The 27,687-nt window shown below is 42.7% G+C and overlaps 1 protein-coding gene across 1 annotated transcript; it reads left to right on the top strand.

Annotated features, from left to right (window-relative positions):
- The first annotated feature begins 92 nt into the window (after positions 1-92).
- Positions 93-23,533, top strand: spen (spen family transcriptional repressor). Its single transcript, XM_084680131.1, has 15 exons — positions 93-425; positions 2,927-3,247; positions 7,439-8,053; positions 10,479-10,636; positions 10,813-11,013; positions 11,118-11,269; positions 11,392-11,517; positions 11,731-11,844; positions 11,931-12,044; positions 12,215-12,315; positions 12,424-20,239; positions 20,360-20,698; positions 20,896-21,090; positions 21,215-21,373; positions 21,523-23,533. Exons 1-15 carry the CDS (start codon positions 343-345, stop codon positions 21,652-21,654), a joined length of 10,626 nt encoding a protein of 3,541 aa, XP_084536257.1. The 5' UTR covers positions 93-342; the 3' UTR covers positions 21,655-23,533.
- Positions 23,534-27,687: the final 4,154 nt, after the last annotated feature.

Raw genomic sequence — 27,687 nt, 5'->3', positions numbered from 1 at the left:
GCCACGCGTGCGCCGTATGCGTCTCATTACGAGCGAGGTTGCTGCATCTTTTTAGGTAGCTACAAGCATTCTTTCGACAGCCAAAGGTCGCATGGTGTCAGGGACGCGCCTTGTCACGGGAACTGTAATAGAGCGCGTTCTCGTAAACCAAGATCGCGCTTGAATAGCAAAGAGAATCAAAAACAGCGTGCGAAGACTCAACCTAATGGTTATATTAGGTCAGAACAATACGTCGATGCTTTACATGCAGTATTTTACTGCGCACAATTCCATTTTATTTCGTTTTGGAAGGGATTGACTATACAAACTCATCTGTATGATCGGGGGACAGGAGCGCACAGTATGGTCCGGGAAACCAGACATCTATGGGTGGGAAATTTACCCGAAAATGTTCGAGAAGAGAAAATCATTGAGCACTTCAAACGGTGAGTAAACGTTGCAGCTGCATAGCCTATTTAGTGTAACAAAGAGTTACTGTTCAGCATCGCGCTAATAAAGTCAAAGAATCCCACTGTGGTGAATTGCCGTTACCCAGTGACAGTCGTGTCAGCTCGGGCTTACCAGCTCCGACTGTTCACAAAATTGTGACCATGAGGAAGCGAGGTGGCAAGGTATACACCCCCCAATAACTCAACTTAACCGTTTACCTGTCTCTTTCCTTGCCGTTTTATAGTCTTTCTCGTGCTGTGGAAAGGACCAGTCAAGCTTTGCAGTTAATTAGCCTACTTTATAACTGGCTGGCTGAATCTGCATCAGAGCAAAGCAAGCTTTGAACTTAATGGATTTGCTTGCCAGTGCCTGACAAAGTGGACTCTAGTCCAGTTGTGCCTTGTTGTTAGCGCTTCACCAGATCGAGAGTTTAAAATGCACGCAATCTATCATTTAATGCGAAACTCTTATCCACGTGCAATGAATGTACGCTTGCGAAACAATAATACGCCTTCCGGTAGGCTGACCAACACCAACTTTAAATAAAAATCGCTTCCCAGTAGCTAGTCACCTACCAACAGCTGTGTCGCACGCTAGTCTTCATGGTGGTCACTCTGCAACATTGTTGCAAAATTGAGGTTGTACTTGCGGGGCGTGGGGAGCAGAACTGATCATTTTTGCAACTTGTTGTATGAAGGATAAGTTTTAGGACGGTGATTGTGATTTAATGTTCCCCACTACTGTATCCATTCAGAATTCAACTAATTAGAATTGTGCTTTGGACACTGCGCCTGCTGCACATATTTGTCTAAATGGCTCTTAGATGCAATCCATTGGATTCCAAATCAATAAATGTGACACATATGTGGATAGTGTCATCGTACATTATTAAACGTCAAAACAAAACAGAGGAACATTGGTTTAAACTCCACCTGGATTTGACTGATGTGGAGCGCTTGTCTCGCTCCTCGTGGCTGTCAATGAAATAACAACCCACCAATGTGTCAATCTATGCACGAATGCAAGGCTAATTGAAAGACAATTTCCGTATTACGTTTTGTAATTTCTAATTGACCCAAGCATACAAAGTGGGACAATTTCACGAGCTTGATCATCAATCTGAAGTATGACGATTTGACATGTGCTTTGTCAATACGGGTTAACATATTGCATGTGTATTACATTCCTACTGACCAATGCACATCTAAATTAGGTGGTCCAACCTTTAAATCATTTTAACGCGCATTGAGATACTCGATGACATTCATATTTAATAGGTTTAAGCCTTTCTTTCATACTGTGTGTATGTGTTACTATTTACTTGCAATCGGTCCACAAACGTGTTTTTATATAGCCTAAATCTGCACAGCCTAAATATTCTCAAAACACTGTTGCGCTGATGCTGCACTATGTCTACACAAAATAGGAGAGCAGTGAATCTGCAGGGGAGCATTTGAGTGCGTATAGCGGACCCTCAAGCTGTATTGTAACAAGAGTCAGTATGCAGGTGCATGACAATCCAATGTCTGATAGGAGTCACTGAAGATGGGGGACGGCAGAATGAGTAAGCAGTGTGAACGGCTTTCTAAAATGGCGTCAGAAGCTATTCAATGTGGGAACTGGCATACCAATATATTTATGGGCAGTTTTCCAGGTGTTATCCTCCGGAGTCCTGGGCAACCAAACGATTTATTTTCAGTAATTTGATTATGTTTACAACTGAAATTAAAATGTAGACCTAGTGATATTTCGTTTATAGATACACATTTTGTGTTCATAACAAAATATGAATATTGAAGTTTTTCACGTAAGCGTGCCCTGATTGTTTATTTACCGAAAACAATGTAGCCTATTGTTTTACTGCGTCGCAGTTGTCATTAGAATTGTAAACTAACCTATTTATCCATCCATATGTGCGTCTATTTAGGCATATGTTCACGATTGTTGAAGCGGACAGTAACGCCTACAAATTTGTAAAAAGTCTATTTTTGAAATGGCCCACGTGTTCAAACCTCCCACGGACATGCAGGCTATACTGGAAACGTATTGTTTTGCGCATATACGTTGAAAAACTGACGAGGTTTGGGGCATACCTAACTGATACATCTTTTGAATTGCATAATAAGAATCGGAAAACACGCAAGAAGCTTACAAGGAATGTCACGTGTCTTCAGGCATCTGCCCAGACCTTGTTCAGGTGGCTCAATAAAGCACCTTCCTGATAAGGTCTTTTGGAGCAATGCTAGTAGTCTTGCAATACATCTACATGCATATATTTTCATCTTTATTGAATATGCCAGTCTTTCAAACTTTGTTGCTTGATTAGTTTCATCAATCAACAGTCATGTGAATAATTAATTTGCTGAATTATGTGTTAATGCAAGTGAGAATCCAGTTTTTGTTAATGGGACAAGTTTAAATACAGTAAAAAACATAAGAAATAAAATTAAACAGAAAATCCCTGCTAATCCATTTTTTCCCCTTTTTTATTTTCTAGATATGGACGTGTTGAGAGTGTCAAGGTGCTACCAAAGCGAGGGTCAGAAGGCGGAGTTGCAGCCTTTGTGGATTTCGTGGACATTAAAAGTGCTCAGAAGGCTCACAATTCTATCAATAAGATGGGGGACAGAGACCTCCGCACTGATTACAATGAGCCGGGCACGATCCCTAGTGCCGCGCGAGGGCTGGACGATAGTCTGAGTTTAGGCTCTCGTGCCCGGGATGTTTCAGGGTTCACGAGAGTAGCAGGGGGCCCAGTGTATGGGCCGCTTGCGTCGCTCCACACCAGAGAGGGACGCTTTGAACGCAGACTAGACGGGTAAGTGGACAAAGTTTCTCTGAAGGCAGGGGGGACCTTGGTTTCTTGTAACGCCTTAACCCCCAAGCATCTTTCCACCATCTATTCATTTACTTGTTTGGGGGTTAAACTGAAAAAAAAGAGGGAATATGAAAGAAGTTCGTAACTCAAGAATTAATCTTTTAGGGATCCCCTCAAAAGTCCTCTGAGCGTTGCCATCACTCATGGATTGATACTTATGCTAGACACCAAGATGCACTGTACATGAGCATGTTATATACTACGCACACAAATGTATTTCCATCTGTGTCGCGAATAGCGTTATGGCTTTTGGCGATGATCTTGATCTGTGAGCTATACCTATTCTGTGTGGTGGATATCACAGTTGCGGAAAGTACGGGGCAATATATTGGATATCGTAAAAATTCCCCAGGATTATTGGATGCTGGAGAGAGATTGGTCCAGCGGCCTTTCCTGGGATCGCCCTAATCTGGAGTACAGTGCCCTTCTTGGTGGATTAATGTATCACCCTTTTTATTGTCATGTAACAATACAACCAAGATTACATATTTACACATTTAAGACACATTAACTAGTATTTGGATTAATAGAAATTGAGCTCTCGTTCCTCATTCTGCATCTCCTTCGGTGTTATGTGCTTACCTCGTTGCCTGGAATCATGTGGATAACCTAACCAGGACATGTATTCTCCTGTTGGATTAATCCCGGCCAAACTTCAAAAGGATGTTCTATTGTGCAATAAAGGTATGGGTTGGTTTTTGTTTTGGATTATGTCTGGTAATAGGGCTTTACAATTAATTGCGGGGAGACCTCTACTGGTGATCAACTTCGTAGAGATGACAGAAACAGTGAGCATTTTTTCCAAACCTTTTTTTCCGTTGGGAATTTTTCTCCCCCTCATTTTTTGTTTTTTGAAAGACTTATTTGGTGGTTGCAGCGGAGAGAAGAGTTCACACATGATCACACGTACTGGATGTACGTTTGGGATTGTACAAATCAAAGAAATGCAATGGAATTCCGAGCCTTGACGGTGCAAACGGAGATACCTGCATTTTGTCGTGGATTTATTCCTGAATCTGTAACCACACCTGACCACGGATACAATCAGTTATGTATCATTTCCTGCCTGACGAGTCCAGCTGCTTGCCACTTTACTAACCTGCTTTGGAGAAACATGGATAAAAGGCTGACTTAAAGGTTGCAATGAAATGAAAATGGACTGAATACACCTGGATTATCACCCAGAGATATGTTTTTATTTTTTGTGACTGTTGTAACAACTCCCAAATATTCAGATTGAGAAGGAAGTAGGATGAGCTGGACAATTATAGAAGAAGACGGAAAGACTCCTTCTTTCCCCTTGAGATTTATTGCTGGTGGGTGATCAATAGTACTGAAGATGGCCTTGTGGATATTATTTCTTTATATGACGGGACTTTACTGGCTTCTTCCATGAAATGAGTTACATAATTCAATCGATTTGTTTTATGCAATTCTTTTTTTTTTTTTTCTTTTTGTGTAAGGACAGCTGAAATAGACTTCTATCCAACCGAACCCAATCATGTTGACGTTTGTGGGGAATAAAATGTTGCATTGCACCCCTTCCAGACAAGGAAAGCATCCCGATGTGGCAATAAGGATTACCTTTTTGGAACAATGAGCTACCTACATTTTTGTTCCCTTTTTTCATGCCCGCGCAACTTCTCATATATATATATATATTTATATACATATATATATATATATATATATATATATATAAACATTTTTTTTTGTTGCTTTTTTTTTTTTTTTTTTGCTCACAAATTCTGTCTCCCTAGATTGTATTTGGGATTGTAGGTCGAGTTACCGCTCTCTCAAAAGGTTGGTATGCCCTGCCCTGTGTATTCTCGCTGTTCTCTCTAACCCCTAGTTTGATCCCTTGTCTCTCTTCATCTCCCCCACTAACAGAAGTAGCTGGTAATTTAGACCAAGTCATAACTGCTCCAGACTCCGTACCCCTTTACCTGTTTCCCTCCGTGCTCATACCCTACCCCACACCCCAGCTCCTAACCTCTGCTCCCTTTAGCCTGTAGTTGCTCATTGCTGAAGCATTTTTCATGAGATGAGAATGAAAAAATGCAATTCGATTGAGACCGGCTGAATGTAAACACAAAGGGGGCGTAGCTTGGAAAGACTGTTGCTGCAATGCACCTCTTTACTCTTGAACTAAAACCTAAATTACCTAAAATGTAGCCATTTCACATTTACTACATAACCGTACATTTGTACTGCCCCAGGGTTTACACTTAAAGTAGAATCCTGAGACTGTTTCGGCTTAGGTGGTAACCATGGAAACTAGGGCATTGTACACCTCTTTTCAGTATAGTGTGCTAACACAGGGATTTTCTAGGCTCTGATTTCGAATACAAATAAAATATGCCAGATTCATGGTTTGAGAGAATTAGATGCAGCCCCATACAATTCAGAGTATTAAAGATGGTTACAATATTGCTACGTTGTCAACAAGAAAGAATAGTTAAGTGATTTGGAGCCAGATTGTCTCAAATAGTAGGCATGTTACTTTTATCACACAAAATGTAACTGAAGACCAAAAGAAGGAATTTGTTGATAAGGTATAATCTAGGACCATACTGCTAATCCATCACTGTTTGAAAGTGGTCGTGCATAGTGTGCGATTGAATTATTTTCAGGCTTCATGAATAATGTAAATAGCTTGAAAATGGAGTGTGTTTTCAATGTGCGTATGAGAGAGTGCGTGAGGAAAAATGTATGCATGTGTTCTCTTTGTGTGTTTGCGACGTTGAAATATTAGGATTTCTATTGGACAGGCATGATTCATTGCTTCATTAGCACATTTAAGGGCACATAGAGGTCAAGGTAATATGTCAGGTTTACAACACACATGCTACTAACGTATTCTGAATCCCACTGCTGGCCCCAAGCCTGCTGTTAAAATGTGGGGCAAAAGGATTCTAGATTTACCTGGGTCATTATTACAATGGCTGTTATCACCCCATTAATGTCAATACATATTTTTACTTGCTTAACAAAAACCAGGAGGTTTGATTCCAGTTTATATTAGATCCTTGTCTATTATAAAGGTATGAAGACCACATATCCTTTGCATTTGAATATTAATGAATGTTTTGGCAAATAAATTAACAGATCACCAAAAGAAAACCAAAGTTTGGTCCGAAATGAATAATAAAGCGGCATGGGTTGCCTAAACACCAAGCTTCAGGTCATCAAAACAGTTTTTCAAAACTACAAATTGAGGTCAAAATGATCCTTTAAGTCCTGCATACAGTCATTAAACTTTTAGATCTTTGAAAAGCTTTTAGATCTTACCCGTTAAACTCTCAGGTTAATTTAAATCTAACTCTTGTACTGTGCTCTTTTTTTTAACGTTTGCATGAATTTTTCTTAAAGATTAAAGAGAATATCAAAAGCATGATTATTTAGATACAGGCATGCTAGCCTTTTTGTGCTAGCCTCTGCAGTTCTTGTCAGTCTTATCTGATTTAATGTTTTTGCTCCATCTGGTACTGGTTTGTTTAATCTTAAAAAAGACAATTATTATAATAACAAAACATATTACATTGCAAAATAATCCTGTCTGTATTAAATATTACTGTTAAATCGTCTCATGAAAAAGTACAGATATAAATGAACAGATTGTCTCAACATTTTAAACATCTACTGGTCAAGAGAATAGTGGTATCAGTCATTTGGATGTTATATGTAACATGATACTCAGCATAAAAAAAAGATTCCATCATGATATTTTGTGGAATGTGGGTCATTATGTAAAGTTTTGTTTATCCTTTTGTGGTGAATGCTCACATCCCTAGTTTGCTTCCGCAGATGTAGGTTGAGCCATAATATCAATCTTTTTTTATTTTGTTAATAACAAAATCACTGTTTTGCTGAAAGAAAATAGGTATATTTGATAACATTTAATCATGACAATTTAGTCGTTATTGTATCTGTAAAGCAGATAAATACAAAAACAAATACAATTTTATTTTAATACTCTTCTCATGAAAAACCCCAAATGCTCAGAACGGTTTGTTTCAGCCAGTCTTTAACCTTATATCCTGTGTAGCTACGTTATTTTTCATTCAAAAAAGAAAAAGTAACAGCCATCTCTTTCTCTATTTCCTCTTCACCCTTCTCATTTTCACTCAGGACCGCTGAGAGTCGGGAACGTGCATACGATCACAGTGCCTATGGACATCATGACCGTGCTGGTAGTAGCTTTGACCGCCAACGCCACTACGAAACGGATTACTACCGTGACGGCAGGGAGAGGACTCTTAGCGCTGGTGGGAGTGTCTCCAGCGTTGTCAGTGGAGCTGGTGGATCTGTCCCGGCTGGAGTTGGCGCAAGTATTGTGGGTGCCGGTGCCAACGGCAGCGGGGCGCCTGGGATCAGTGGTACTGTCGTTGGGGGGAGCGGAGCATCCGTGTCCTCCGGAGTGGGCTACTATCGTTCGCTTAGCCGGAGCCCTTGTCGCTTTGAGGCCACGGACCCTCGGTATGACCCCCGTGCAAGAGAACCCTTCACCCTGGCCAGCGCGGTCCACAGGGATCTTTACAGAGAACAGAGGGGACGTCGCGGGGAACGGACTTACCACCACAGCCGAAGCCGGTCTCCGCACTCGTCGCACTCGCGGAACCCCTCTCCGCAGAGGCTGGCCAGCCAGGCCACGGGCCAGCCTCGCTCCCACAGCAGTTCCAGATCCCGAAGTCGGTCCTCTAGTTCCGACTCCGTCAGCAGCACCAGCAGCAGCACCAGCGACAGGTGGGCACTCCGATACTGAACAGGTTAACAGCCATGGTGTGTGTACAGTGCAAGGCCGTCCAATCCTGGTCCTCAGGGGCCACTTTCCTGAATGTTTTAATGTTTCCAGCACACCTCATTCAAATGAATGGGTTGTTATCAAGCTCTGTGGAAGCCTGATAACGACCATTCATTAGAATCGGGTGTGCTGGAGCAGGGAAGTATCTAAAACGTACATTTAGTCACTTATCCAGTGCGACTTTACAGTAAGTTCAGGGACATTCCCCGAAGCAAGTAGGGTGAAGTGCCTTGCCCAGGGACAAAACGTAATTTTGCACAGCCAGGAATTAAACCGGCAACCTTCTGATTGGCAGCCCAATTCCCTAACCGCTCAGCCATCTGACCCACACTTTCAGGACAGTGGCCCCTGAGGACCAAGATTGGACACCCCTGGTATAGTGTTATAGCTTAAGCTGTAAACCAAGCGTAATACCTTCAGTTGCCACTACAAGCCTCTTCGGCCCTGGTAATGACGAGGTCTTGAAGGTATTATACCTTTTATACCTACACAGATTTTCTGTGTTCTTTATGTTAAACTGTTTGAGGTGGGCCGTCATGATTGAAATGTAATCATTACCTGCAACCTTGACACATGCTCTATTGCCAATTAAGAGACCTTTGGTCTTAATAGTAGCATCCACTAACTTTAAAATATTTAGAATCAACTGAAAATGTTTATAGATTCAGCGAAACCTTGAGAATGTGATGCTTAATGTAAAACATTTTACATTATTAAAAAAAGATTTTATTAAAACTAGGTAAGCCCTTAAATTGTATATAATTTATTGCTTTTTCAAATGTCCGGGGATTAGTGTTTCTTTACCCAAGAAATATTGATGAACGATAAAGCGTAATGACAAGATAGGCGATTGTCCGATTACTAATTGTTCACCTTCATAGAAGCAAGCCAAGCTTGTACTCAATACAATGTAAACATGATGCAAAAATTTTAATGAACAGTAAAGACAAATCCTGCGCCATATTCTACATCATTTTCCATGAAATTGCTTTTAATTTGCAGTACTTGGTATTCCTACAATTATGGTTAAAAACAGCACAAAATTAATTGAATCTCTCCAAAACCCAAATGACAAATCGTGTTTAACTGTTTTTTTTATGAATTCATACAACCCAACAATGTTAATTCTAGTATAACATGAGTCCTTCACGAATTTTTGTTACGTTAAAATAAGCATAATACGATTGTATTTGATGTTGAAATACTGTTGTAGTTGAAAATGGTAGATTTAAATAGATAAAGTAAAAACTAGATGTGCTGTGTGTATGCAATTCAGCTAATTACCCAGTACAGGTATTGTAATGTAACCTCACAAGGATAATTCTACAGCACAAAAGAAATGGCTCCGCTATTCAAGAAAAAGAAAAAAATCTCAGTGTTCAATCAGACACAACAGACCTCAGAAATCTGAATTCACCCAGCAGCACATTTCAGGTTTCAGAAAGAAAGAAGAAAAAAAATGCTACTGGGAAATTTTAGGAGATGGTTGGTGTGTTTTCTCACTGCCTACCTCTATGAATGGGTGAGGGTTTCCCCCCCCCCTCCGTGAGATCCAGTTGGAACTGGAAATTTCTGGCCACTGCTGGCTCCCTGCCCACTCCCACAGGCCAGCCTCTATCAGCTGTACTTCCGGGAGTGTCTGGGAGAAGGATCAGAGGAGGAAATAGCAGAGGAAAGCTAGGATACAGAGACGGGCATGGGAATACTGGGATTTATGATCATATGAATTTACGACGGGCTACTGCAAGCCAAAATTTTAAGAAATAAATCACCATTGTCTTGAAAATAGGTTCCTTTTTGTTGTATGTGAATGTAGGAGGTATCTTGCCATTGTTAATATTGTAGACGGCAACCTCCTCCATCAATGTTGCTCTATGATGTCCAATCAAAAGGCAGGCTTTGTCCACTGCTTGTAAATCCTTGCTTGTTGTCCTCTGTTAACCTCAGTTATACTGACGTAACGGAAGTGGGGTACAAGTACATTTGTGCCGGACATTTGTGGAAATACTTTCTTTAATACATTTTTTGATACTTCCTCTGCATGTTAAAATACTGAACAGCTGAACAGCTCTCTATAAATACAGTCATTGTTGATTAGGTTTTGTGGTTGATATAGTTATGCACATAATTACAATAAATTATGTAAAATTGTGTTTCTAGTGAACACCAGAAATACTTGATTTGGGTATGTTTGGCCACTGCCAGACAGACATTACATATTCTCCTTTGTTTTACAAAAATATCACTTTAACCTGTCTAGATAAGGTTAAATGTTGTGTGTAATAGTCAGTCAGTCTAAATTAACCATATCTAAAGGTGACCTATTATTAAATGATGCTCACCAAAGCGGTTCTTTTCTGGCAACAGTGATTCCAGCAGTAGTTCGAGTGATGATTCCCCAGCTCGATCTGTCCAATCGGCTGCTGTCCCTGCACCATCAGCACTTCCTCTACCTGCTCTTGACAAGGATGAGCCTCGCAAAAGTTTTGGCATCAAAGTCCAGAATCTTCCTGTGCGATCTACAGGTTAGTGGTCAACTTGCACCTGTCACATGTCCACAATGTATGAATGATTTGTTTTTGTTTTTCAAACAAACTTTTTTTCTTTGATTTTTGTAAATTTATGGTTTTCATGCTTGTTGTCAAGCTGAAATGTTTTACATGTTGTGTGTGTCTGTCTCTCTCCCCTCTTTGTTTTTCAGATACGAGTCTGAAAGATGGCCTGTTCCATGAGTTTAAGAAGTATGGAAAGGTAACATCGGTGCAAATCCACGGAGCATCAGAGGACCGGTATGGCCTTGTTTTCTTTCGCCAGCAAGAGGACCAGGAGAAGGCCTTTAGTGCATCGAAGGGGAAGCTGTTTTTTGGCATGCAAATTGATGTCACTGCCTGGAATGGCCCTGGTAAGTTTTACTACTTTCCCATAATAGAATAATATTTGAGAAAAAAATAAGAGAAACAGCTAAGGTCAATGGAGGCATTAACGAGAAGCTACTGCACTTTTCAGAGACAGAAAGCGAGAACGAGTTCCGGCCTTTGGATGAGAGGATAGATGAATTTCACCCCAAAGCCACACGGACGCTCTTTATTGGCAATCTGGAGAAGACCACAAGCTACCATGACCTCCTCAACATCTTTCAACGCTTTGGGGAAATCGTGGTATGTTCTAGAGGATTGCGGGGGAGTGTTTGATCATTAGTAGTAAAGTCATGCTGCATGTTGCAGTTGATTTTTCTGCACCTCCTGATTCATTGCACTTTCTTTTCTTTTTGTTCACATAGGATATTGACATCAAGAAAGTTAATGGTGCCCCTCAATATGCCTTTCTGCAATACTGCGATATCGCCAGTGTTTGCAAGGCCATAAAGAAGATGGATGGGGAATATCTTGGCAACAATAGGTTAAAGGTAAGAAATTTAAAATGACTACTTTTTAATTTTAATTGACTACCTCAGTTATTCTACACAACGGTGGTTATATGATTGACAATGGCGTTATTTAAGCTGAGATGTTTTGTCGATGGTAGTTGACCTGTATTGTGTTACAGAGGAAGGCTGTGTTGTGTGAAATCAAGGTGAAAATTAACCTTTTTTTTTGTGTTATGTCTGTCTCTTGTCCAGCTTGGTTTTGGAAAGAGTATGCCCACAACTTGTGTTTGGTTGGACGGTTTAGCCTCAAACACCACGGATCAGTATTTAACCCGTCACTTCTGTCGCTATGGACACGTTGTAAAGGTAAACGTTCCATTCTTTTCACCCATATAAATACTTCTAAAATTCAGCAATACTTTTGTATTTATTTATTATTCCATCCTCCACAGGTTGTCTTTGACAGAATGAAAGGAATGGCCCTAATTCTGTACAATAACATAGAATATGCACAGGCAGCAGTCAAGGAGACCAAGGGTTGGAAGATTGGGGGCAATAAAATCAAGGTGAACTGGAATTAATATAGATATTTTTTTCTCTACCATTTTTTAATGTAACTACATAAATACCTCAAATCATCAATAGAATGGAGGATATCACACTGTACTGTAGTTAGTATTTGTCATCGCAAGATTTGGATATTTTCTGACTTAAGTTTCTATGTTTTTGTTTTCAGGTGGACTTTGCAAATCAAGAAAGTCAGATGGCTTTCTATCGTTCAATGCAGGCTTCTGGACAGGATATTCGAGACTTTTATGAAATCCTATCTGAACGAAGGTTTGCATAGTTTCCAAGAGTCATTTTTAACCATACATGCGTATCATCAATTCAAACCTCCAATGAAAAGGGAATAAAAACATATTGTTTTTGTTTCTCTTTGAATAGGGATGAGCGCAGACCTCAATATGAGTTTCCAGCAGAACGAGCGTTCTATGAGAATGTGAGAACCCCTGGAACCTACACTGAAGATCCACGGCGCAAGTACCCAGCCAGAGGCCGTGAATTCTATACCGAATGGGAACCCTATCAAGGAGATTTCTATGACCCGCGATACTTCGACGACCCCCGTGAATACAGAGAGTACAGGGACCCCTATGAGCAGGATATCCGCAAATACAGTTACCTACAACGAGAGAGAGAAAGGGAGAGGGAGCGCTTTGAAACCGACCGTGAACGCGATCACGGACGGAGGACAATCGAGCGGAGTCAGAGCCCCTCTCATCCACGACGTCCGGCCAGCCCCACTGCATCTCCCTCCCTCTCCGAGCGTCCACCTAGTGATTCAGACCGACGGGTTTGCGGTCGGTCTTCGGAACAAAGTGAAAGTTGTAGTTCCCTTTCCCCACCTAGATTTGAAAAGCCTGACAAGGCACGAAATGATCGCTATAACAAAAGTGACAAGCCGGAGAAGGAGAGACTCTTTGTTGAAGCTGAACGTGGGAATGGGAGTGAAAAGGAGAAGCGAACTGGACGCAAGGAGAAAAGCGAAAAGGAAAAAAGCGAGAAACAGAGGCTGAAGAAGCTGAAGGTGATGTCACCTAGCATTCCATCATCTGAGACCGACCCTGAACCTGAATGTGATGTCAACCCGGATTCAGTTCTCCGAAGCAAAACTTTCAAGTTTCTGGCGAAGGAAAAAGATGGTGCTGGCAAAGGACAGCTGGACCTTCCGCCTTGTGTTGTGCAGTTAACAAGAGTGAAAGAAAAGGAAGGCAAACTTATCGGCCCGACTGTCCAGGAAAAACTGAGACCAAAAGCAGAGACTGAAAGTCCTGGGCTTTCATCGCCTTCGACTGATCAGAGGAGTCCTCTCTTCCGCTTGGAACCTCAGAAACCAGAGGTCTCCAAGCAAGGAAAGGTGCCAAAAGACAAAAACATGGCAAGTCTGGTTGAAGTTGTTGGACTTGATGTTAAAATCAAAGCCAAGAAACGTGGAAAATCTGACCTTGATGGATCCATTTCAATGGAATATGACCGTTTAGCCGCACGGAAGAGGCGTTTTGAGGAGTCTATGGGAAAGACTGAAAGACTTAAGAGACCTAGTCAAGATGATGAGGATGGTAAACTAGGGTTTAGGAAACTAGTTGAAAATACTTTTGTTAAAGAGACAGAAGGAGACAAAAATATTGTGCTGAAAGCGATACTTAAGAAGGAATACCGGAAGTCTAAATCGGATAGACTGGTCACGGTTCATAGTCCAAATGATGAACCACAAGAGTCGGAAAGTATCTCTATGGGAATGGGTCTCAGTTTGGAACTGCAGTCTCGACTCGGGGAACCGACACAGGAGGCTGTCGACTATTTAGAGCCCCCGTGTCTTACAATGGAATATGAAGGATTGAAAAGCCAGAGTCTCCTTAATGTCTCTGACAATGGTAGTCTTTCCTTGGATGAAGTTGCAGAGAATCAGACAGGAAGATCAATAGAAAGTGAAGATCACGTAGAAGGACAGGTCAAAAGCATAGAAGAGGGTGAAGAACAGCTTGACTCTGACATTTACCATTCTCAGAGCTGTGTGAAACCAATAGTTCACTGCCAAACACTTCAACAGAAAAAAGAAGAGTCGGGTAATTCTGGCAAATCTGAAAGCCCTCTGGGTTCTGACATGGATGACATCGAAAGGTGCAGTGTCATGCATGAGACAGGAAAACTACCTCATGAAGCCCTGGAAAATTCGGTATCCTATAAACGGAAAAAATCTGAGAGTTTAGATTTTGAAATTCTCAAGAAAGAACCGAACCACAGGAGTTCCCGGTTATTACATGAAGACCTTGACCAACGTATCACATCATCGACAGGCAAGGATCAGTTTCCCTCAAATGAGGAAGAGGAGGCGTCCCAGTTATCACAGTCAGTCACAAATACAGAACCTAAAGACTGTCTAAAGGCAGAGGAAAAAGTCTTCTCACGGATTGAGTCACTGAAATACGACTTCGACATGACAGCCAAACAATTTCCGTCTCCTGATTCTGAATGTCCAAAACTCAGGACGACGTTGCTTGGTTGTGATGAAGAGTTGCTGCAACGGTGGGAGAGACGGATCAAATCTGATTCTGTCAACCTGGACATGACCTTCCCCAGTAGCATCGTGAAAAGCGAGGACATCCGTAAGCGTCTTGTCCGTGTACTGGAACCAGGAGAGGTGCAGTCAGATTCGGACGATGACGGAGAGAACAAACACCATTCCCCCAAGTCAAGCACCTCACTTTCCTACATACTCGGGGAACGCGAAGAAAGGTTGACGGACCTAAAGCTTTCAGGCTCTTTGGAGAAGAACAAGTTTTATTCTTTTGCACTGGACAAGACCATAACTCCTGATACAAAGGCACTTCTAGAGCGGGCCAGGTCACTGTCATCCTCAAGGGAAGATAATTGGTCCTTTCTACCCTCTCGCTTTCCAAGTTCCCACAGTTGTTCAGACAAAGAGAAAGTAGAACTGGCACCTCGACCTATTCCCTCATGGTACATGAAGAAGAAGAAGATTCGTACTGACTCTGAAGGAAAGATGTCTGCTAAAAAAGAGGAGCTCAAGCCACAGGATCAAGAACGACAGGAGCTGTTTGCTTCTCGTTTTCTTCACAGCTCAATCTTTGAACAGGATTCAAGGCGACTGCAACATCTTAAAGGCAAAGATCAGGATCTTGAAACGGGGGTCAACAAGCATCACGTCAAACAAGGTGCTGTTGAAGGACAACCTGTGGCAGAAGGAGGGGACCTTCCTCAAGAGCCCATAGTTCTATTCCAAAGTCGCTTTTTGGAACTTCAGCAAAAGAAAGGAGAGCAGGTTGAGTGTGTCGATATGGTGGCTGAAACAGAAGGGCAAATTGGCAATAAAGAAGAGTTTTCCATGATGACTGAACCTGAAATGCATTCAGACATTAAACCTGTGAGTCCCTCACTTATTCTTCCAGTTTCACCAGTTGTTGTTTCACCCCGAGAGATGTCCCCACAGCACGAGAAAGAAACTATTGTAACTTCATCTCCAGAGCAAACCAACTCACTTATTAAAGAGGAAAAAGTTGAACCTATTCACGAGGTGTCTCCTCCACAATCCCCTCCAGAGGTAACAGAACCGGCTGTCCCCATTTCAAGTATATCCTCTCCTTTGGTCCTGACCGAGCCAGAGATTAAAGTGGAAACAAAAGAAGAATTGTGCGAGCACAAACCCCAAAAAGAAAATAATTTGAGGGAACATACTACGCTCTTTGAAGACAAGCCTCTCACTCCTGGCAGTTCTTTAAGTAGTTTTGAGGTAGAACCCATGGAATTACACAGTTCCGCTTCTCCTGAGCTAAAGGAAAATATGGAATTGGTCAAAACGGAGCCTCAAGCAGAGAAAATTGATTCCGTAGACTCTGAGCTGCTACAGAAATCGGAAACTTGTCATGAGGTTCAGATGCCAGTCCTGGAAGCTGAAGTTAAAGCAACACAACCAACCCGCAAACAGCCCAAGAGTAAAAGAGCCAAGTCTAATGTGTCAGCAACTCAAAAGCCACAGTCCTCTCAAACTGCAGCCCTGGAGAAACCAGCAACACGGAAGAGTGAACGAATTGACAAAGAAAAGCTCAAAAGGGCCTCATCTCCACGAGGGGATGTCTCAAAAGCACTGACTGACCCCAAAACCAGTAATAAGTCACCTATTTATGCCACCGACTCTGAGCAAAACATTGACGGCAACTCAATCCACGGAAGGGCTAGGCGCAGAAATGTTAAATCAGTGTATGCGAAACAGCAGGATGGAGAGGCTCAACAAGCTGGCAAAGATGTAGTGGAGTCATCTCGCTCCACTCGTAAGCGTGGAGCTGACAAAGAACTTGTGCAGCAAGATGGACAGAATCCAGCTACTAACACAAGGCGAGGTCGCCCTCCCAAGGCACGCAAGCGGGGTGAAGATGTATTGCCAGTAAAAGGGGACCATCAGAAAACTTCAGAGGATGACACTGATATCAAAGAGCCTGCAAGCACAGGGGATGTCTCAAAAGTTTCTGAGGGTTGGCGTTCACCGCGAACCCTGAAAGTGCAATCAGCTCAAAATACTTCCCCCTCTGGAATCTCAGCTGGCAGGAAGGCAAGCAGGGTAGATAAACAATCCGAAATGATATCAACAGATAAGACCGTTGACACAATTATTGAAGATCCTGAGCTTGATGCTAATGACGAGTCTGAGCAGGTGGAACATATTTCAGTGGAGGAAAGTAATAGAACCGCAGTGCTGAAAAATGAAAAAGACGCAACAGATCACATGGAGAAGAAATCGACCGAAAAGGCCAAGAAGTTGGAATCAACCAGTGTGGAGAAGAGACAACAATCTGAAAAGAGTATCAAAGGTAAAGCCCCAAGGTTGATTCAAAACACTAAACAAGTGACCGAAGAAAAGTCCCTCAGCTTAAGAAACCTTGAGATTCGAGTAAGTGTTGATGATGTCAAGGGATTGCTACCCCCAGATGAGGTTGAAGCTGAGTCTTTAGAGGCTCCTCCAAAAAAGACTAAACCAGGAACGGCAGAAGAAAAGACTACCTCTCATCCTAAAGGGGCAGATGAGCTTTGCACAGAGGGAAAAGAAGAAGAAATTTCATCTGATGCTGAGCCCCCTGTAGATCCAGCAGCAGCTCTTTTGGCACGGCAGATGGAACTTGAAAGAGCAGTTGAAAACATAGCCAAACTTACACAAGAGCAACCTCCTCAACCCTTTAAGGAACCACCTACAGAACCACCTATCCTACGTCCTCCTGTCAAAGTGGAGCCAGAAGTTCAAGCAGAGGTTGAGGAGGAAAAGCCGGCAAACCCGGCTAGTGAAACCGAACTTGCCGCTGCCATCGATTCCATAACTGCTGAAGACGTATCTGCTGATACAGATGGATTTACAGCCCCTCCTACTTACACTGCACTCATTCCCACGCCTGAACCACTGGTCTCGCCTCCTTCCAGTGAGGTAATGGAACCTGAAACGCACATGGTCATCACCAATATAAATGAAACAGTCTCTGATGTTAGTGTCATAATGCCTCGTGCCAAACCAGAAATGCCTGATTCAAAGAAAGCATCTTCTGTGCCAGAGGACCGCCCTTTACCAGAAACCCCCAAGAAGGCCAGCAAAATCAGGTCCAAGACTCCAAAGAAATCCAGGAGTCGGAAAGGTGCCATCAACAGAAAGGGTGAGACTGTTGAAGAGGTGTCAGAACCCACACCCTCCCTTCTGAAGCTACCAGGCTCCATTCCTGAAGATCTAGAGACCAACTCCAAAGCAGCTACAGTCACAGCTGCAGCAACAACAGCAGCATCGGTTGTCACCGCAGCTGCTACCTGCAAACGGGGTATTATGTGCACCATGACCGTTGACACCCCCAAGGAGGCGGAACAGCCTGCTGTGGAGCAACCAGTACCCCAAGAATCAGCCTTTCACTCTGGCACAACCAGCATCTCTGTCTGTAAAAAAACATCAACAAAAACATCAGCCCCTACTCTATCTCCATCTCCAGCCCCCACACCACCTTCCACCCATTTTAACATCCCTCCGTCTCGCCCCGGTAAGATGCCGTTGTCCCCAGACTGGCATCCAAGAGCTGAAGAGAGTAGAATCCATGTTACACCTGCATCTCAGGTGACTATAGTCGCTTCCTCGGCACCAACAGTAACCACTCTTGGGACCCCTACAGGGAATCCTCCATTACCCCCTGATACTAAGGCATCAGACATTGATCCAAGTTCAAGTACACTGAGAAAAATACTGATGGAACCAAAGTATGTGACGGTATCTAACAGCAACTCGATTGCCACAACTGTGTTGACGACTACCCTAGCGGACCCGCGCATGTCAGAGAATGAAAATTCTTCTGACACAAGGCACCCACATGCAGAAGACAGACCGTTATCTATGACACTACAGCACACTCCACAAAAACCATCCCCACTCACTGAGACCCAGCAGAACTTTGGAGAAAAGATGCACTCAGTCATTTCATCCTCTACCACCTCTGTCATAAGCAGGATACCGATGCCTTTCGACACTGACGAAGCCCCACGGATATCCCTTAGCAACCGCAGTTCTGGTCTGTCACTGCCCAAGCAGAAATTCAAATCAAGCATGAATGAGAATCACAGGTATCATGGCATAGAGGCATCAGATGATGGAAGTGGTAGAGGGCGTTCTGTAGTGGAGAACATACCCTACAACACAGGCTCCAGTCCTGGTCTGAGGGTCAACACTTCTGAGGGTGTGGTGGTATTAAGTTACTCTGGTCAGAAAATGGAGGGACCTCAGCGGATAAGTGCTAAAATTAGCCTGATCCCACAAGCCAGTGCAGGTGACATAGAGTTTCAGCAGTCAGTCTCCAAGTCTCAGATTAAACAAGAACTTCTGACCCCATCCCAACCTACAACACCAAAAGGACAGCCAACTCCCACTGGGTATGGACATACTGGTGTGCTCCTTACTGGCCAGTTGTACAATTCCCAGCCTGTTATATCCTCTGTTAAGCAAGAAAATCAGTGTTCAGATAAACTTGAAGCTTCGTATCACCACGGACCCCCAGTTGGTCCAGTGAAGATGTTCCAACAACCAGTCACTAATTCTCAAGTATTGATTTACAATCAAACTGTGATGCAGCAGCATGCCAAGAAAGGTCTTGGAGCAGACTCGACAGCAATGAAGGACCTGGTCAAACCGTCTAACCTCAGCCCAGTCATGAGCCCACACCACCCATCTTTGGCTGGGAACCGAATGAGCCCCAGCCCCATCACCCCAACTGATCGGACAGTTCCACACTTAAAGCAAGAACCCATCTCCCCTCGAACGATGGGACACTCACCGTCCCCCTTTGCCAAAGCTTGTCCTCCCAACAGTTCCCCCATCGGCTCCGTGGTCATGAGTTCTGGCATGTCTACAATGTCTCCTTATGCCCCCAGTGTGCATCACCCTCACCCAGAGCAGTCAGTCATAATGCCACCTCACAGTGTCACCCAGTCAGCGTCCATAGGCCATATCTCACACGGTGAGGTCAGGATGAACACCCCGCAGCTCTCTGGGATAAACTACGGCAGGCGAGCAGATTCCCTGCCATCGCCCCGCGGACCTCCACAGAGATCCAATACCCCTCAGCCGGTCATAATCAGAGACATGGTGCTGCATTCGCACACTGGTACAGCCGGGCCACCTCCCAGTAGCAACAACACAGACGAGGACCTCAGGCACTTCCACCAGGCACTACGCCGCCCTTCCGCCCCACAGATGCAGTCGGATGTGATGATGCTGCAGGCAGAACACAGAGGGCTGCGTCCAGGCCTTCGTCTGGACCAGTACCGGGACATGCACATACTCATGCACCATCAGCTAGGAGAACATGGCGCCGCCGATGCCAGGCAGTCACGCACCCCGGAAGCCGGCGGAAACTCGTTCAGTAACATCTCTGCGCCTTCTAAGAGTCCTTTGATGGGGAAAAGTATGTTGCAGCCTGTCAAAGAAACATCCAAGCCCATGGAGGGAAAGATGTCACATCCACCTCATGCAGAAAGTAGGATCATGGGAGTGCACACGTCTTCTCCCGTCATGGTGTCGCCTCATCCTCAAGGGGTTCCTCTGATGCATCCAGGCGGTGCAGGATCCTTTCCTGTGTACCGGGACATGAGAGGCTTCCCTTCCCAGTTCCCCAACCACCCTTCAATGGGATTGAACCTCACTTCCTCTGGATTAACACCTTCCCAGGTTAGAGAATATGCTTTTTTTTATTTCCAATGTTGTGAAAATCAAACTTTTTCAATGTTTGTCATGTTCATGGGGAAAAAAAGGGAATCCACTGAGGTTGATTTAACGTTTTTTGTTTAGGTTCATCAGGAGGATGATATGGGTCACAGGAGCAAGCTGTCTCAGTCACTGTCTGCCGGGCCACAAGGTGGAGGAAGCAATGCAAAATCGGACACGGCTCACCTTCGTCACACAGCCACCATGGACCTCTCCAACATGTCTCGCATGCAGAGGGACACTGTCTCACCTTCGTATCCATCACCCATGGCTCTCTCCCACAAGCAGGAACTAACTCTGCAAAAGAGCCAACCAGCCTTCTTGTCCAGCCCCCCAACAACAGCTCTCCCATCAAAGCTGCGGCCTGAGAGTAAAATGGAGAACTCCGGACACCTGTCCCTTGACACAGTGCAGCTTCTAACGGTAAGGGAGGTTCATTAAATAACTGTGAACACTAAAAATGTATTTGCTGATTCTTTTTCTGTCATGACTGACGACTGTACGTTTTGTTTCATCTGGCCTCAGTCAAGATTTTTGTCTCAGCTTTAACATTTCTCTAACTTACCTTTAAATTTAAAAAAAAAAAAATAATGTTTAAACTCATTTCTATCTTTGTGCAGAAATACCCTATTGTGTGGCAAGGTCTGTTGGCACTGAAGAATGATCAGGCGGCTGTCCAGCTTCACTTTGTCTCTGGGAACAATGTGTTGGCCCAACGCTCCCTTCCGCCCCCAGAGGGAGGTTCCCTGCTCCGCATCGCCCAGCGAATGAGACTGGAGGGGGTTCAACTGGAGGGTGTGGCCCGCAGAATGATGGTGAGTTAATTTGTCTTCCATTGTTGTAATGTCTGCATTATTTTGAAAAGATGAACCCGTAATCTAACAAACTATGGACATCATTAAATAGATGTTTTGCTCTTCATTGTTTTATTTTTTTTAGGTGGACAGTGACTATTGCCTTTTGCTGGCTCTGCCGTGCGGTAGAGACCAAGATGACGTACTTAGTCAGACCCACGCCTTAAAGGGAGGCTTCATCACCTACCTGCAGGCCAAACAGGCAGCTGGCATCATCAACGTACCAAACCCCGGCTCCAATCAGGTCTGTGTGCATTCTGGTTTGATTATAACATCATCGTATCAAATGTCTTTCATTCTATATTGATGTGAATTATCATTAGCATAGATACATATACAAGACCTCTGACCTATGTGCTCTATCCCTAAATCCTTCCCCCGCCCCATCCACAGCCGGCTTACGTGGTGCAGATTTTCCCACCGTGCGAGTTCTCCGAGATCCACTTGTCACGGCTCGCTCCGGACCTTCTCAACAGCATCTCCAGCATCTCCCCTCACCTAATGATTGTCATTGCCTCAGTTTAATTACCTCCTTTCTCCAGAGCGAAGCCAACACCAGCCTTTTTTGTTGTTGTTGTTGTTGTTGAACTCATCCAGTTTTGAAGACTGGAAATGCCTCATAATTTCTTTCTTAAAAGGCTTTGACCTTTTTGTCTTTTATGAACCATGTAGTCACACTTATTTTGCGTCACCAAGTCCTTAAGTCATCCTTCCACCTCTAATTCCACAATTCTTTTACTTTCCAAGAGTTTATGGAAGGGTGGAATGGGGTTTTTTCATGATCAATTCTATGATCATTCATGTCACTTTTTGCCATAATTGGAGGTAAACCGGATTGCATGAGGAAATTTACAGACAAGGATGATTAAGGGATGTTTTTACTCTCATTGGGAAAAAAATATATATTGTGATTTTTTGTTGTTGATTTTTTTATTAAAAACTGATCTTATCAGTCATTGCACTATGTTAAAGAAAACTTTGTACAGATTCGAGAATAAAATGATGACGTGTTATGAAAAGCTTTGCTAGTGCAAGTTGTTATTAAAAAAAAAAATCTGCATTTTGAGAATCATGATAGCTTGATCAACCCACTTGAAAAAAAATCATAATCAGCCGAGTTAATGTACTTCTACTTCATTTCCAGAATCAACTTCATCTATCCTCAATGTTCCTTCCCCAGGAACCTAAAGTGGGATTTTGTGGAGTTGTACAGTTTACACTCAATGCCTCAACAGGGGACTGTATGTAAAAAGAAGATATCATTTGTTTATTTTGTTTTGGCTCCTCTTTATGCCTATAGGTGTTGTGAACAATTGCAAAACTGTAAATATTATAAATATTAAGACTGAAGAGAAGGAAGGATACTGTGGATTACTTAACTCTGACAAGCTCATCACTTTCAACTTTTGTCGCTGGAGTGACATTGAAATCTTGGTTCTTCAGAAATAGATTCTGTGCCAAAATGTCTTTTTTCAGATAAGAACCCAATGTATCTAAATAACCAGAACCTATTTTCATACTTGACTTTGTATTTGCCACGCAGATGTAATCGCCTCTGTTTTGACCACTTTGTATTTGCAACGCAGATGTAATAGCCTCTGTTTTGACTACTTTGTATTTCTTTTCATCTGGTCAATTTTCTGTAATTACTCAACATTGTGAAATTGTCTACATTTCCAAGAAGTGCTATGAACAGTTGTATTTGATGTTTAATATCAAAATAATTTCTGATGCTGTTCGTCAAACTACCAGTTGTCATTATCTGTCCTTGTGTCCTCCACTGCCCTCTACTGTTTGAGTTGGCTATACATCAGTGTCTGTACAGTACCCTAGTGTAAAAGGCAATGGCTTATGTCAACAACAGCATGCTTCTTTTGAACTTTCAAAAAGGGTCAAGTTAATCCATAAGGCAAGAATGTGACTTGAAATCATGCCGCAAATGGGTTTGTAAATCTGTCTCCTTCCTCAGAACTTGTGTGTCCTTGAGCCAAGCTGTATATACTTACGCTCTCAATTTGTGCTCTTGTACTTCCTTCTTTTCCTTATTGTGTCCTTCCAGGGTCCTCGTTTTGTTTTGTGTGACGAAACAAAGCAGTCTGAAAGAGACAAGCTAGGTGTGAACCGATGCAAGCAAACTACGACTCAGTTTTTCTGGTGTACATATTTCTTTGACCGCAGACTTGAGTTACAGTCATGGTTACGTTGAAGGCACTTATAATTTTGATACACAAATGAAAAGAAAAATGAAAAAAAAGAAACAAAATGATTAATGTTAAACTTTGTCTTTTGATCAATCTTAATTTCATTTTGAGTGTATTTTGCTGTTCCTCCATGAGGACATTTTAAACTGTAAAATAAATGGTTGTTTAACATGCTTCTACAGATCATTAAATGGTCATTCTTGGTTTGTGTTTTTCTTTGATCCTCCCACTCGACTTTAAACTCTTATGACAGAGTAATATTTCTGAGTCAATTTAATAGTATTGCTAAATTTCCAATCAAGGCAAATTCCTGCACTGTGTTGATGTTATATTTTTACAGTTAGCATTAAAACGTTTGCTAAATGAAAGTGATTCAGACTATGAATAGTTGCAGTATGTCCTGTGGTCACAAGATGTCCTCACAGGCCTGTTTACAAAAGACCCAAAACATGTTAGGGACATGGAGCTGCTCAAACAACGTCAGCAAAATTCTCCTTTGAGACGAGATCCTGGCCAATGCAAATATGTACATAGACTTAACTGCTTTTATGAAACCATAACTTTGGCCAAATATTTTATCGGTGCTCTTTCTATTCAGGTAGGTCGTGAAACAGGACTGACTTCTGTGTTGACTGAGTTTTTTTGACAATGGAGTTATTTAATCCTTGGGATTTGTTATATTGTAAAGTTTTTTCAAAATACCATTTGTCTCCTCTATACAGTGTTGTGCTTTTGAGACGATCAGTATTGGATAGCGTTTCGTAGAGCCGGTCTGAAAACGAGTTGACTTTAATGACTGTGTGGAATGACCCCTAAAAGGAGGACCAGTGCGAAGGAAATTTCAGTTGCAGTTTTTGTCCATGTCCCCCCATGCAAGGAGTTTCATAGTTTTGGGAATTTTAAGATTCCTCCTTAAACATTTTGGTTTCCAGCTGCTCCCATCAAATTCAAGAGCACACTCCAGATTCCTCAGTGGGATGACTACGGGGAGATGGTGGTGAAGGAATTCCTTCTGGGAATGTTCTGTGGTCAGGCCTGTTGGGTATCTCATCATGGGTTAGGGCTAGGGTTGGGGCTACTCTTTTGGGTAAAATGAATGTGTTCAAGGAGAACCAACTGCTGTGAGGACACCCCAACTATATATCATCAGGTTTATGTACCCCTCAATTTCAGTATTCAGAGGACCCTCTTCAAAATGTAACAATTTTCTTGAAGTGAATTGTAAAACTGTTTCTATTTTCTTTGTTTGTTTGTTGGTTGTTTGTTTTTTCTTCTATATTTAATTTCTCTATATTCTCTATATGTTTTCGTCCTAAAGATTTACACATTTTTGCAGAAGTTTACGTAGAGAGGTGGCCTAAATAGTTGATGAAGCTGCATGATTCGGATGGATTGTGAGATCCAGACAGACAGTAGTTCTGGAAATTAAGCAGAGGGTTTGAAGGGTCACATTTAAAACCCTGAAAAACACTCAGCCCCACATCCTCCCCCCGTGTCTTGTCATCACAGCAGGAAGAGAAGAGTGAGACCTGGCAAAAGAGGTGAAACATAAGCGATTTATAGTACCTTGACAGGCCAAGACGAGGAATGTTAACTGATGTCTAACTTGCAGCGTGAGAAGAAGCAGAGCTCCTAGCGACACAGAGGCTGAAGGGGAAACTTAAGATGCTGTTGTTCCCTTACAATTCACCCAATTTCCCCTCTCCAACCCTGCCATCTAAAATTACAGACTCAGCCTATATGACAAAGGAGAATAATAGTAAAAGGACATAAGTGGGAAGAGGAGACAAGAGGGCAAACAAGAGACACTTTTTTAGGCAGACCTCATCACTTCTCTTGAGCACGATGGCCCATCACAATTATTTATATTTCTACGCCTGCAAACAGAAAAGAGAATTTAGGAAGAGAATGTTAAAAGCATGCAGAAAATTCTGGGGTCTGTTTTTTTTCCTGACACTGATAAGTGCTTGTTTTCTTGTTTTGTCTATTTTTGGCTTGATACCCTAACATTCCATACAAATGTGGCCTGCTATCCAAGGCTGACTTGCAACTTAGGATAAAGGAAACCATAGCATGAACACAATGATTTCACACACAGCATGTTGCTTAGAACTTTACAATGATTCTAAAATTGTGTTTGCAGTTCTAAAAGGGTGTACATTAGAAGCCTGTGTGTCGTGCGGCGAAAATTCTATGTGTTTGCTCTCTCAAGCAATCTCCATGGGTAGATGAGCAGCTATTGTACAACAAAAAAGAGCGCATCTAGCTGGAATCTCAAGCCACCTTTGAGAGCAGAGGCAATGATCAATGGGTGAGTGGTTTCATAGCTGCTCAGTGAACTTTACAGGGCGTGGATGTGGAGGCTTCAATGCAATACTAAAGAGGAGCCTAAGATGCTCTGTGCTTACTGACATGCTCTGGTAACAGCCAAGTTTCAGTTATATTGAGTTTTAAAGTGTCTTTGAAAACAAAACAATTTCAATGCCGAAGGTAGAAAACAGAGAGTTGACCTATTTAGACTGCATCTGTTAGAATGAAACACTGGTGCAGAAAATGAACAGTTGGAGGTATACTTAAACCAAGATGGAGTTGAATTTCAGTTGATAGCTAGTTGTATAAGTAGTAAACAGTGCATGTAGTAAAGTGAAGTAACCTTAGCGTAACCCCATCCAAGGACTTTTCATGACTCTGACCGGTAGTTGTATCCTGGGGGAGTTGAGGAGTTGTGTCCCTCCTGACAAATGAGAGGACGGATGTTCAGTAACCTCTCCGTTTGAGGGGTGAGGGGAAAAAAAACGTTTGCGTTTTTTTTCCATGGCTGGTTTGTGGGACACCCCCAGAATGTCACTTAAGTCACCCCTCCCTTCAAATGTGTGGGCGGACATGATAACAGGGTGTTGTGGAGTGGTTCAGGTCATTCTCATTTCCAGTGGTGGGGGGGTGGTGAGGAGTGATTAAGAGATCCCCTCCTTAGTTGAGGTCCTGCAGATTCTTTATAGCGTGAGAAGATTTATCACCCAAACCACTGTTTGTGGCTTTGCAGTGTGTGGGACTGTTTATGATCAAATAACTTTTACTCGACCATTTCCATAGTAAATATGTTTTAAAGCAGATTGTTTGAGTGACCACAATTGTCATTTCTTTTATGCTGGTGTGTGCTCTGCAGTGCTATGGCAATGCTGTGCCCATCAAAATAAATGGACGAACAATATATGTTTGGATGCTACATTTTGGATATAATTGATTAATAATAAATTGCATTCGTTTGTTGTACTTGAACACTTGAACTGACGTTTCCAAAGGTCCAAATCATAAATATTCACATGTGGAATGTTTTGGAGAAAAACATTGACTGAAGCCTGAATGTAAACTCCTCAATCCAAGAACTTTGATTCAAACACAGACAACATAGAATGAGAAAGAGAGAGACATTGATAAGAAGCTGCTTCAACAGCAAAACATAACCAGGAAGTACAAGGGGGCAAAGGTCATGTGGATAAATATACACACCATTTATCCAATAAGCAATGAAAACATGATGCCTCATTAGATATAACCTTGCAGCTTGGGCATATTCTTTAAAGTGTAACTTTGTCTAAATTGCTCAATCTCACAAATCTCTTTTAAACACATCGCTTTAAGTCTGTGTTTGGCCCTGTTCCCTGGTCTTACAAAAAAGGGTGGCGCTTCAGCAACAGTGTTTGCAGCATGACGTTGACAGTAGGCTACAGTTGATCTTAACATAAGTTAGAGTGTGTTCGAGGGCCGCATCAGAAAGGTCAATGTTGTCATAGTGAAGAACCTGATACAACCAATGAAAAAATGACGTGATGCGAAAGTTCTGTTTTCTAACTGTCAATACCTTTGTATAATCAGAACAGGAGTGGCTGAGAAGTAACTCAAGTAGTCGCAGGGTCATAGTACACTAAGGTGGGGACAGAGACAGCTACAGGTATGGATGGCTCTCACCCTGGTGACTCATGGCAATATACTGTGAATATACCACCTTCTTCTTACATCATATCTTCTTCTCCCAGGCTGCAATCTGATCCCGATAACCGCTAACTATATGGGTTTGCTCAAATCATGTCCTGTGCATTGAAACTGTTTGCGACGGCAGTGAGATCAACTGGACAGGGTGGTGGTGGGTGTCATCTGGTGGGGCTGCGGGGGCTGCTGGAGGGGGGTCAGTCGGTAGGGGGTTCATCTCTTTTACCTCTCTAATCACCTCAAATTGTTTTTTCTTATGACTACTCCCTCTCTCTTCTATTTTTCCCTTCCGTCGACAGAGAGTTTGAGCGGGATGAGGCTCCGACGGGTTGTGATGTCTATTGTGGCCGCTTCACTTTTCCAGTGG

This window comes from Hypomesus nipponensis, chromosome 18 (assembly GCF_054491055.1).
Source record: "Hypomesus nipponensis isolate SF chromosome 18, ASM5449105v1, whole genome shotgun sequence".
NCBI lineage: Eukaryota > Metazoa > Chordata > Actinopteri > Osmeriformes > Osmeridae > Hypomesus > Hypomesus nipponensis.
The sequence above is the reverse complement of the archived record's forward strand: the minus strand, read 5'-3'. Positions and strand labels throughout refer to the sequence as shown.